The sequence below is a fragment of the Thalassophryne amazonica genome, chromosome 20 (genome assembly GCF_902500255.1).
Source record: "Thalassophryne amazonica chromosome 20, fThaAma1.1, whole genome shotgun sequence".
Classification (NCBI taxonomy): domain Eukaryota; kingdom Metazoa; phylum Chordata; class Actinopteri; order Batrachoidiformes; family Batrachoididae; genus Thalassophryne; species Thalassophryne amazonica.
The window spans coordinates 52,491,408-52,504,902 of NC_047122.1; the positions used below are offsets into that span (position 1 = coordinate 52,491,408).

General features: G+C 39.1%; 2 protein-coding genes and 1 long non-coding RNA gene across 3 annotated transcripts in view; 2 read left to right on the forward strand and 1 right to left on the reverse strand.

Annotated features, from left to right (window-relative positions):
- LOC117501992 overlaps positions 1-8,480 on the forward strand; it is a 20,774-nt gene extending 12,294 nt beyond the window's left edge. The window contains exon 3 of the long non-coding RNA XR_004558153.1: positions 8,410-8,480. This is a non-coding gene — a long non-coding RNA (uncharacterized LOC117501992). The remainder of the gene's footprint in view (positions 1-8,409) is intronic.
- Positions 8,481-8,873: 393 nt separating this feature from the next.
- npy (neuropeptide Y) lies at positions 8,874-13,067 on the reverse strand. The gene is made up of 4 exons (XM_034160583.1): positions 12,915-13,067; positions 12,593-12,780; positions 9,239-9,328; positions 8,874-9,153 (listed from the first exon to the last, which is right to left on the reverse strand). Exons 2-4 carry the CDS (start codon positions 12,778-12,780, stop codon positions 9,132-9,134), a joined length of 300 nt encoding a protein of 99 aa, XP_034016474.1. The 5' UTR covers positions 12,915-13,067; the 3' UTR covers positions 8,874-9,131.
- ccdc126 (coiled-coil domain containing 126) overlaps positions 9,091-13,495 on the forward strand; it is a 61,995-nt gene continuing 57,590 nt past the window's right edge. The window contains exon 1 of the mRNA XM_034160581.1: positions 9,091-9,180. The gene's annotated coding sequence lies outside the window, so the exon portion shown is untranslated. The remainder of the gene's footprint in view (positions 9,181-13,495) is intronic.

A 13,495-nucleotide genomic window follows, 5' to 3' on the forward strand; every position in this document is an offset into this window, starting at 1 on the left:
AGTTTGTACAGTTAAAGTTGGTCCAGTTCTGGAAAAGTGATGCAAATTACTGGTTGAGCTAATAGGATTAATAAATGGAATAGTTTAGACAATGTTCAATGTTTGGTCTCCTAAGTAAAGTTCAACAACCATTGGATTCTATGGCATGTGACATATGTTACACGTAACATGATAACTAAGCATGATACATGGTCCAAACTATTCCTTTTTAAAACCCTGTTAACTCAACTAATAATTTGCATCATGTTTTACCAAAATTGTAGCAACTTTAACTTTTGACCCCTGTACAAATTGACACTGACCTTTGACACCATTTTTGCTGTTTTTACATCATAACTCCTGATCATTCAGTCATAGATAGTGTGTAGACAGATAGGCTGTTACTTATGCTAATCATATGTTAATTAGGCTCACCAGACACTCACTTTTAGTTTACGAGGAGATGGGATTCATCAACTTAAGAACACAGCTGTGAACTATTCTGCGGTTTAAGAACACGTTGATGAATCTGACGTAATGTTTTTTCAAAAACCTTCTTAGGGACAGCTTAAGAAGGAGTCTAAGAAGATTCTTAAGAAGATAATGATAAATGAGGCCCATCGATGTGACCATAAATCCTGTGTGACCTTGAGTGTCTGGTTGACAGGCTCCATTTTTAAGCTTTGTGTAACCAAGCTGCCAGTATTTCACAAGGACAAAGGAGAATTGGCTGTGTGGGAAAAAAAAATGTTGATGCTGACCCAGAAAACACAGTGTCATGTTTACACGGGGCAGGGTTAATGTGCAGGATTAACCATTTCAATAACAACAGTTTGTAACAAGTAAAGTGGCAAATAAATAAATACAAATCTTATAAATTTCATAATTCAAAGAAGTGTTTAACTGGAAGGCGAGTAGATTTCACTTGAGACTAGTTTCCTCAACAACACTGTGTCTACTGTGGATACTTTCTGGTTCCTGAGATCCACCATCTCCCAAGATCTGAGGTGGACCTCCCACATAGACTCCATCAGGAAAAAGGCACAGCAGAGGATGTACTTCCTCAGACAGCTCAGGAAGTTCATCCTGCCCCAGGAAGTGCTCATCATCTACAACCATCATCCAGTCTGTCATGTGCATCTCCATCTCTGTTTGGTTTCCCTCTGCCTCCAACTATGACAGGCACAGACTTCAGCAAACTGTCAGGTCTTCAGAAAAAAAATTAATAAAAATCATTGGAGCCAACCTGCCCTCCATCCAGGATGTATACCGGTCCAGGACCAGGAAGCAAGCTGGTAATATCTCTGCAGACTCCCCACACCCTGGACGCACACAGTTTAAACTCCTCCCCTGTGGTCAATGTTACAGAGCTCTGTATGTCAGAACAACCAGACACACGAACAGTTTCTTTCCACGGGCCATCACACTGATGAATAATTTAACCTGCCAAAAAAATCACTAATTCATATACCTCATGGACAACTTCAATCTCTTTGTCTTGACCATTTTATTCAAACAGTTTTATTGTGAATTATTTAGTGTTTAGTGTATATTTATGCATGCTCGCACAGAAAGAATGCAGCTCAAACCGGAATCAAATTCCTTGTATTCTTGTAGATACTTGGCAAATAAAGGCTATTCTGAACAAAAGTGATTTTAAAAACTTACATAAGAATGTTTTGAAATATAAAAGGATGGATTAGATGCACCAGAGTGGCACATTCCTTACCTCTTTATTCACTCCCGTCGCCAATTATGACAGTAATTCACCCCGATGTCATGGTGCTGCCATACAAGGTGCCCACTACACACAGGGAGCAACTATGGGATTAAGGACCTTGCCCAAGGGCCCTTAATGATTTTCCGGTGAATAAGAAAGCAGGCATGCAAACTCCAGTCGTATTATTTAAACATGCAGCAAACGTGACTGTTGACCCGGAAGTCCTATAGGCTTTCCCAGACATGCCCACTCGTAACCACGAGATGGCTAGTAGTGACAAATGCAGAAAACATAACCACAAAAAACACCTGTATCAATTCAGTAACAAGTAGGTGCATCAAAAACCATCTTGTAAATGTTGAAACAGCTAGCAAAGACAGAGAACACAAACATAACCTTCATCGCGCGTGACTATTTACATATGCTAACATGTCTGCTACAACTTCAAACAATGCAGCCAAACAGATACAGATTCTTATTGTCATTGTAACAAGTCCAACGAAAGGTAAAGTGCAGCCTTTCAGTTCAAATATAAACCTGAGTAAACCACGCGCAGACTTAAAAGGTCTGGAGAAGAAAAGACAAATAAACATAAAATTTAGCTGAATGAAAAAGGGTATGTATAGAGCATAAATTTAAAAAAGAAAAAAATATATATAGGATGTAGTAGCAAAAAAAGACATTGCATATAAAAAGAGAAAAATATGTAAAAAAAAAAAACGGTGGCTATTTCAGTAGCAGTGGATATTGCACATCAACAAATACTGCACTCATTTCAAGTGTGTCATGTGACCTGACTATTTGGTTCCAGTGACATTCATAGATCTAACAGCAGTCAGGTAGAAACTGTTTTTCAATCTGTTTGCACTTGTTTTAATGACCATGTCCCATCTGCCTGATGGCAGGAGCTCAAACAGAGAGTGGCCAGGGTGGGATGAGTCCTTTACGATGGTGTTGGCTAAGAGCCATGAAGGTCCCCCAGTATGGGTAGAGGGCACCCAATAACACACACATTGCAAAGATTCACAACTCAACGGAAGTATAGCAACGCACTGAACAGTCCATTTAATTTGTTCATTTTCTTATTTATGTACATGAGATGAGATGAGATGAGATGAGATGTACTTTATTGATCTCACAGTGGAGAAATGGAGCATGCTTCAGTCCTATGAAAACAGTTTATTGTCTTTGTGAGTTGAGATAAGAAACAGCCAAATGTTCCCCAGACTGAAGAAATCCCTCTGGAGGAAAACAGTCGGGCAATTTGACCTTCAGGCTTGATAAGCCTGTAGTGTTGTGGTTTGAGTAGTGAAAAACACTTTTAAGAGTTCCACTTGAACAACCAAATCCCAATTCTGAATTAAGAATATTCCCAATTATGAATTAAGAATATTCACCAGCCTCTGAAACCTTCAACTTCACTGCAAGGCACACATCTGCTCCAAGATGTCATCCAATTTGCATCTGAGTTCAAGAGTCATCACAGTCTGAGAATGCACTGCCTTGCCAATCTTGTTAATCATGACGGACAAGCGAGGGGCCGTGGTTCTTGAGACCGCCGTCTTGCCAATTTTCCGGTAGATCAGGGCAGCACATAAGCCAGAAAGTACCAGCCCTGTTACCATAAGACCAAATATGAATAAATCCTCGACATCCTCAACGGAGAAAGGCGCCAAGCATGCAATACGCCAAGACACCCAGGAGTCGAGAACATAACCCACAGATCCTACCTGCGTTCCATCTGGGCAGGTAGGATCCCCCGGTCCTGACCTTCTTGTAGAAAAAATGGTGTCAATAGCGTTCAGAGACCAGCTGATCAATTCCATGGTTAATCCAATAGTAGTCCAATAGATCCAGAATCCAATATAATTTGAGGAATTCACAGTCTGTGAAGTAGGGACTTAAAGGTTAAAGCAGAGAACAGAGATAAGGGAGAGTGGAGGAGATGCGACCGCCCTCGTCGGAGTCCCCAGCTGAAAGAGACATATTGATCACTGAGTGGTCTTGGATCTTGGATCATGCTAAACCTTTTGGGGAACCTCTATGTTTATGCTACAACATATTAAAATTTCAGTTCTTTGGGTCTGTTTTTCGGTTTATTGCTTTAGCGTTATCACAGAAATGTGGAAATGGACCAATTTTCTATCTGGGTGGTTGCCATCCAACAGCCAAGGTGGTTCCGTGGTGACATGGATACGGCGAAACGCAGCATATTTGCTCAGACTTGAGTTGATTTGAAAGCTAACTTTCACTGGTTCCATGTTACCTGTCCAGTCTCATGGCCATCAATGTGATTCTGTAAATGATCTGTGTGCACTTGCCTGCAACCAGAAGAGCTGAATAGTTGGAAAGAAAGTGCCATTTTCTCCTTGGATCCACTCCAAGCTATGGGCCAGTTAATGATACAGGCTGATCAGGAAGATCAGGATCTCATTGATCCAACTAAGAAAAAGACTGCAAAGGCAAACTGAATACCATGTGTACGGGACAGAGCAGGTTTTTCCATGAGATATTGAATGACTCAGAGTGCCTGAAGATGCTTGCAATGTCACCTCTAATGGCACATGTCCAGTCAGGCATCTGAGTGCCACGCGTTACCCAGAACGGATGACTCTGACAGATGGTGTATGAACTCCATCAACATGGAGGCAATGACTCACAGTTATGAAAGTCATAGTTTAGTTTAGTTTAATATTGAAATTGCATAGTGCAGCATGAGTTAATTACCTGAACTATTCATCTGTGCAGATTTTAAAATTGAATATATATATATATATATATATATATATATGGCATATTTTAATATTTTGTAAAGAATCTAGTCATTTTAAGAGCTAAAGGGCTAATAAATTAATTTTTGGCACTGGCTGCAGGTACAGGAGATGGAATGCCTCTGATTGGCTGATTGTCATCACATGACAACCCCTTGGTCGTCCGATTCATTAACATGGACCCAAAGGGACTTGAAATTCTTCCCCCCATATGTGCAATCTTTTGTTGTGTAATTTTCGTATCATCCTTGTAGAATTCAAGTTTTGGGATATGTCCCCATATCTGTACCCATTTTATTTTATTTTTTGTAGTAGTAGTAGTAAGTAGTAGTAGTATTTGATCTTTGTGGAAGTTTTTATCGACTTCCCGGACTCAGCCATCAGAAGTGCATCTGTATGCGGTGAAAGTGTCTGAAAGAACTTATGGCGACATAAAGTTGCTGGACAGAGATGTTTGAAGATGCCACACGGGTGCTTCATGTCCTACTGTATGGTTATAAGACTTGGATACTCACCAGTGACCTCAGGTAACAATGCCTTTTCAGAGGATCCTTGGATACCGCTGAAATCACTTTGTAGCAAAAGAATGGTTGCCTTCATGAGACCAATATTGGTTGGTGAAAGAATGTGAACTATAACATTTTGTCCATGTGGCATGTTGGGCATGATCCAACACCCAGGTGCTCCAAGTGCTGAGGCCTCCAGCAGCTGGAGAAGGACAAGTGAGTACTAACTTTCCGCCTAGCTGTTAGATGGTCTGAGAAGTGGGAATAGATGGGTTGTCTGCATTGGTGGTTGCCACCCAGGACACAAGGCAGTTCCATAGTGTGACAGATGCAGTGATGCTCACCATCAGCGAATGCTCCCTGACCCGACCCTACCAGTATTCAATTATATTATTATTATTATTATTATCATCAAAGGACTCTTTGATGGCTTTAACCACACACAAAAAAGTTTAGTATTACATTGCTGAATTTTTTGTAACACATTTTTTGAGATTCTGCTGCTTTTGGTTGTTTTATGTTGCTCTGACTTTGGTGGATAAAAGGTTCTAATACTTTGAAATAATCAGAATCTTGCATCTTTTAGCTTTTAATTCCTATTAGATACTCTGGGGGTGTCCATCTGAAACCAAGGATTTCTTCAGTACTAGTTTTGAATGGAAATGTAATAATTCTAAAATGTGATGGGGACAAACAGTATATCACAGTATATATTGTAAAGCGCTTTGAGCATCTGATGCAGATGGAAAAAGCGCTATATAAATGCAGTCCATTTACCATTTTACCATCACAAAGGAGTGCAAACTTGATTAAATTAATTCAAAAGCAATGTTTTAACGTTCCTTAATTGTTTTTATGCTTTAATTTGCAGCTTCTTCTCCTCTTTTTTGTTGCAATTATATGTTAAGCAATTTACAACTTGCAAGAATCAATTATGAGGCAAATTAAATGCTAAAATAATGAGGTGACGCGCAGCCTGAGGATGAAGATTTCATCGTCTGTTTCCATTGTCGTTTGCAGACTCTGTGGCTGCTTCATTGTGCTCTGAGAGCCAATTAAATGTTTCCTTGCAGCGGGTTAACCACTCGTGTAATTGCAGTAATTCTGCAGGAAAATGCAACTTGTCCGCTTATGCAGTTAATCGTTATCGCCACACGAGGGCGCAAGGTGCCCAATTGTGAGCTTCAAACTGACTCACGTTCTTGTGATTTCACTGTTCGTTTGGGATCATGTAGTCAGGCAGGTCGGACACAATCTGGATGTTCTCAAAAATAAAAAATAAAAATAATTATGATAAAAAAGAGGCATCAAGATTCAATAAAGACTCATTTACAGTCAAACCAGACATTCAAGATGGCGTCCAAAATGGCCGCTAAATAAGATTTTTTTTTTTTTTTTTTTTTTTTTTTTTTAATTGAGAAAGTACATATACAACATAAATGGCATTTCACAAATAGAGAAACAATTTGAATATTGCCACAACAGGCTACAGAATTGAATGATGACCAGCATACAAGTAAAGGACATATAGAAATAAATTAAATTTTACAAAGAAATATAAATAATAAAGAAAGTAAAATAAAAAGACAAATAAAATCAATTTAAACTAGGGGTTTTCTGATAAGTTCAATTCGTTAAACATACAATGCAGTTCCATGGCTTGATTTTTGTTCATCTAAATAAGATGTTATTTTGTTCCTAATTCTGTTTGTTGCATTTTAGCGGCATTTTAATGGAACTGTGTTTTGGTGGTATTTTGTAGTTTTTGTAACCTAAAATGGTATTCACATATAATATTTTTTTAAAAATAATTCTTTATATGTTGTTTAATGTGTTTTAATAACAATTTAAAAAACTGTGTTGGTGTCATATTGGACGGCATATTGAATATTTGACTTGGGTTCTGTTTTTATTTTTTGAAACATCCTGACAGGACTGTCAGGACTGATGTCACTGACGATGTGCGGTAACCTATGGTGTTTGCCGTAGACTGTAGTATATTAACATAGTATATTGCCATTTGGAGGCGCATAAACAACCACTAAACTACAGTTACACCTAGCGTCAGCAGTAGTAAATTGGGCAAGGATAAAATTGGAATAATATCCGAATGTCTAGATTATAGCTATTAAGTTTCTAGTCTTATCCTGGTGATAGGAATTCATCATAATGCTGTTACCTCCTACCTTGAACCTCAGGGTCAGGGTCAAACATCCAAATGAATAAAAAATAGAACTTTTTGGGTATATTTTGCCTTCTCAGCCCCAAAATTCTCTTCTAAAGCCTAAATTTACATTGAATACCTATAGAAAATCATTAATCCTAGCTCCCTTGAGCCAGCTGCATTTGACCTTGGACCTTAGGGTCACGATCATGCATGAAAATTAATGGAAAACTACTCTTTCCTGTATTATTTGGTCTTTCACTGTCCTCCTTCATGAAATAGGGGAACCATTGAAATAGATGCCATGCATCCATCTATGCTTATTTGTTACCACCGCCAACAAAGTTGGGTGTGTGTGTGTGTGTGTGTGTGTGTGTGTGTGTGTGTGTGTGTGTGTGTGTGTGTGTGTGTGTGTGTGTGTGTGTGTGTGTGTGTGTGTGTGTGTTGTGTTATGTTTTTGCCCTGTATGCTTGTTTGTTTGATTATGAACAGGCTGGAGCCCACATTTTTTCATATATTGTTATGAAATTTTTACAGAGGATTCATATCATATCAAAACTCAAAGTCAGGAAAAATCTTGGAAAACTATCCCTATCCTTTAACATTGAATGAATATTCAAAAATCCATAACTCTGTTAAAAACATCAAATTCTTTTCATATTTGAGCACATGATGTAGGATGGTATCTTTTATCGACTGACAAAGTTTGATCCGGATCTGATCCAGATTACCGATTTTGTGGCCATTTAAATTTAACATTGAAAGCCCCATTTAATGTATATTTTACATTATATCTTAATCAAATGTGCCTCAATCACTTTCATATTTGAAAGTGAGGTGCAGACTGGCACTCACTATTGCCCGACAAAGTTTGATCCGATCTGATCTGGATTGTGGATTTTGTGGACATTTGAATTTAATATTGAAAATATTTGGTGTACATTTTGCATTATATCTCAATCAAAGTACCTCAATCACTCTCATTTGAGGTGCAAACTGACACTCTCAATGAATAGACTAAATTTGATACGCATCAGATCCATACTGGGGATTTAGCAGATGTTTGATTTCATTGAAAACCCTTTTGATCTATATTTTGTGTTATATTTTAGCTACTTTGACCTTGAAATTTTTTTACAATATAAAATTTTGTGGAATTGGGAACTAGTGTTGGCGGAGGTTTGCGCTCTATGAGTGTGGTGCTCATTTGTCACCCTGCCATGTCAGCAAAATAGGCAGGGGACCTCAGCCGAGTATTGGCTTGTATAGAAATGAATTCAGATATTTTGTTGTTAGCGAACTTGATTGTTTAAAAGCCGATGCAACATTTTCTCTACATGCTTGATACTTTTACTTTGAAATGTGGGTGTGGTGTCTAAGGGTGTCTAGAGATGTGGGAGTGGACTGGTTGTCTGTCTGGGAGGTTGCCATCCAGGATCTGAGGCACTTCTGTGGTGTTGTGGAAGCACAGTACCGGTGCATGTTCCCAGGCTGGACTTGTGGCGTCACTGTCCTCCCTGAGCACTTTTGATCTTGTCTATTTACAGACATTCATTCTGTCCAGTTATTGGACATTTTAGAAACTGGAAGCATTGCCTAAAAAAACATTAGCATATTGGAGGAAAGTCTACAGCACCATCAAGCCCCAACATTGAGCCTCCAACAAGCTTTTTGCACAAAAATCCTAATATTGCAATTAAATTTTACACATCAAAAAGATGCCAATAAACGTATCATTTCAAACAGCGAATCTTTAATATAGCACAAGTTATACATTACAATCAACATAATTCTTAATGATTTTTAAATGACAAGTCTGAACAAACTGTTTACAGTTTTATGGCACATCCTATATCACGACTGCAGCTGATGAATGAGGAGGCAGAATTGAAGCGACAGATGTGTCGAGATCAAAATGTCAGCGGTGACAGAGCAGCAGTGAGGTGGAGCAGCAGCGAGACGGAGCTGTGGCGCCGACGTCGGCGATAACATCACCACAGGGAGGGATCATGTCTGTTGAGAGAGGGGGCAGAGGTCAAGGTCAGCTTGCCGTGAGGGTTTTCTTGCAACTACATCAGAGCGTCACGCAAAAACACACCTGGACTGTGGAAGTGTGTCTGTGCTTTCCTTCAGCAGCAGCTCTGAGACCAGTGTGTCCAGAATCTCAGGACTGGACCTCTTGCCGTACCTGGAATACATGAAAGGAGGCAAACAGACGGGATGTTTTATCACACTGAAGGGCTTAGCGCCGGCTCACAGTTGGCGGGTGTCAAAGGAAATGAAGATCAGACAGATATAAAATAAGAAGAGGACTGCATGCACATAAAAACACACATGCTCCCTCACATGTGCGGTTAGAAGCACGGGACAAACTGAGAGCCGAAAAGTCACAGCAGGTTTTGCACAGATGATAAAACATACTGATGTTCTTGTATCACAGAGTGGAAATACTCCTGTAGCGCAATCTGAGCAGACTAAAGCTAAAAAGCCAAGGCAGGGATTATATCTGGGGCTCTTTTTTTTTTTAACACCAATGGCAAATACGTAATGGGTCAGGTCGGGTGTGTTCTGATTGGCAGCCCCCCATGGAGACAATCAGTCCATCCCACTGGAGAAAAAAAATTGATGTTTCCTTTATGTCTGCAGGAGCGGCCGTAACTAGGTCAGGCACATCCCGGCTTGATTGTCTTGTTGATTAAACACGTTATGTTTCTCCAAGTCCACGATTACACATCTAGTCCATGAGCCAGTCATCAATTTTGACCTAATCGGTACCACTGAAGGTGACTAAACGACACTTAGAATCCAACCTCAGTGTACTATGGCCTACACAAAAATGTATGATAGCCATCCCAGGGTGGTAGCTGTAGCCAGGTTGGGGTCAATGAAGAATTACATAGAGGTCAAATTTTTAAAATGCTCTAATCACATTGAAAGCTATATCATATTATTTGTCTGATCATAACAATTCCAAAAAAAGTATAGTTTGTACTATCTATGATGGAATGTGCTGGGGTTATGGGGAAAAACAGCAAAAATGGTGGCAAAGGTCAATTTCAGTTTGTACAGGGGTCAAAAGTTAAAGTTGCTAAAATTCAGTAAAAAAATGATGCAAATTATTGTTTGGGTTAATAGGGTTCTAATAAGGAATAGTTTGCACCATCTGTCATGCTTAGTTCATGTTACAGGGTAACATATGTCACATGTCATAGAATCCAATAGATGTTGACCTTGTTTGACCTTTACCTTGGAGACCAAACATTCAACACAGTCAAAACTATTCCATTTATTAACCCTTTTATTTCAACCAATAATTTGCATCATTCTGTACTGAAATTGGAGCAACTTTAACTTTTCACCCCTGTACAAACTGAAAGTGACCTTTGTCACAATTTTTGCTGTTTTTACCCCATAACTCCAAAACATTCCATCATAGATAGCCCAAACTATACCTTTTTGGAATCATTATGACCAGACAAGTAATGTGATATAGTTTTCAACATGACTGGAGCATTTTTAAAGTTTGACCTCTGTGTAATTCTTCACTGACCCCTACCTGGCTACAGCTACCACCATGGAATGGCTATCATACATTTTTGTGTAGGCCATGATACACTGAGGCTGGATTCTAAGTGTTGTTTAGTCACCTTAAGTGGTACCGAAAACCTGCTTGGCCCATGGACTAATCTGATCATGGCCCAGACTAGCCAAAGGCCATGTTTGTATTATGAATTATTTTTACAATATGGGAGAGGACCTTAACACGGCTCTCTGAATTTGGAAGGGAGAAGGTTCTGGGGTTACGTTGCATGCTGTACCATTGGAGTTTCTCCAGGTGCACCTGTTTTCTGCAAGCCGACTTTCCCTCATGATGCAAGTAATACTGGTCATCTGAGAGTCCGTGAGGAACCGTTAGTTTGACACAAAGTCAGTCCAGCGGCACCCAAGGGTCACCCAGAGAGATAAAGAGGAGCAACAGGAGTGAGGTTCAGACCAGCAGCTCCCACAGGCAGATTTCTGAGTGGAGCCGTTACGGAGATGCAAAACATTTTGTTATTTTGTTGACTCAGTTTTCACTGATTTCTGAGCTGATCAAACAGGAGATGCCAAGTGCTGATGGGAAAATTCTTACAGAGGCTGAGAGACAGTAGGAAATCATTCAAACGCACACACACACACACATGCACAGAGACACACACACATCTGTTGGTCACACGCTCCCCACTCCAACATCCACACCACCACCATCTCCCCTATTGATCTTTGTGTCAGTTTATCAATTTTTCTATCTTGCAAAAAATGTTAGGCACGATAAATAAACTGATAAAGCAAAAATGCTGGAAAATAATAAAAACCTCAGGCAGACACACGCATGCACACACACACACACACACACACACACACAGAACAGAACCTTACACATCATATAAATATAAAAAGAAATTCAAATCAGAAAGCAAATATACTGCAAATACTCTTAAATATCCATGAAGCCACAATAAACAATGCTAAGCACTAAAAAACATTTTAAATAAATATCTGGTGTGAACGCCATTTACTGTTAAAATAGAATTTGTTCTAAGTGAACCACCTCTTGGTTTTATAATATCAAGATCATTTCATTCATCATGGTTATTATTATTATTTTTTTTTTTCATGGAATCATATGTTGGCTTGTAAACCTAGAAATGAATCAGCTTTTTTAACCTGAAAAAAAGGTTCGGCTACACGGATTTATTGTACGTTGTTCATTTTATTGTTTGTGTTGTTGTTCTGTGTGCCAAATAAATTCATTCATTCATTCATTCATTCATATATATATATATATATAAGAATCTAAAAAAATCTATCTATGTATCTATCTATCTATCTATCTATCTATCTATCTATCTATCTATCTATCTATCTATCTATCTATCTATCTATCTATCTATCTATCTATCTATCTATCTATCTATCTATCTATCTATCTATCTATCTATCTATCTATCTATCTATCTATCTATCTATCTATCTATCTATCTATCTATCTATCTATCTATCTATCTATCTATCTCTGTAGATATAGATATACATTAGAAATATATAATTTAAAAGAACCACAAAAAGGAAAAAAAAACACTTCTGTAAGAGTCACATGGGCAATACTATATTCACTGTTAAATAAATATGAATATAATAATGTAGTGGGACTGTGCAAAACAGGCGACTGAAGCAGATGCATGGTACCTTTCAGGGTAGGATGACCAGTAGAATACAACAGGATAGAAATGAAATGAATAGAATATCTCAGGGCCAAATGACTATTCTTTCATTTCAGAAAACGTCTTTTCATGACCCTGTTCTATTCTATTCTATTCTATTCTATTCTATTCTATTCTATTCTATTCTATTCTATTGTGTTGTGTTGTGTTGTGTTGTGTTGTAGTTGCAGTGAAAGTTCCCCCCTCACCTCTGTCTTGTGATCAGGTTGATGTAGTGCCTCAGTGCAGAGTAATACTTGGCCAGCTCCTCCGCCGGCGCGTCCTCTCCGGGGTTCTCCGGTTTGACCGGGTATCCGTCCGTCAGGGCGCCCAGGCAGATCAGCGCCCACAGCAGGAACCCCAGAGTCCCCAGCCAGCTCAAGCAGTTAGGATGCATCTGACAGAGGAAAGGGAACAAGGAGCCCAAGTCACATCTGTGGCTGTGATTTCATCACACAGAACCATTTCGTGCTGCACGCACGCACTTTAAAGAACTTTATATCAACGTGCATGAAGCGTCAGTGTACTCACACTTCCCGGAGGGTCAGTTTGGAAGCTTTTTGCGCGCTGTCCTGAGGCGTGTGTTCAGCTGCCGAGCGCTCCGTGCGCGCCGCCTTTTATAGCTCCGTGCGCCAAACGTCAGAGCTGCGCTGCTTTCTGCCCAAATCTCTGCTTTTTTTTCCGCGCGGACGTTATTGGTGACATCGTCGCAACTGTGGCCTTTTCAAAGTCAATTCAGTGGATTTAAAACGTACAAATAAATAAATAAACATGCAGTTTGCAATGACACCAAGATGCAAGTGCGCACAAAAGAACAAATTCTATAAATTTTTCCAAGTGTTTTGAAAAGTTTGCTGAATCATTTTTGATTGAATTGATTCATTTTATTTTCTAAAGCAGAACAGTCAGTATTTTTTTCTGAAACCAGGTTTTTTCTTTAGTTTTGCAGGTGTTTAAAAAAAATCTGGAGATTTTATTCATTTTATGTTCTGAGTGTTTCAAAATAGTGAATGGCTTTCTGAATCCCCACTGTTCACTAGTTTCCACATCAAAGTACTTTGAGCATTTCACAACAGTCAGCAATTTTCTGAAACAATTGTTTCCTTTAATTT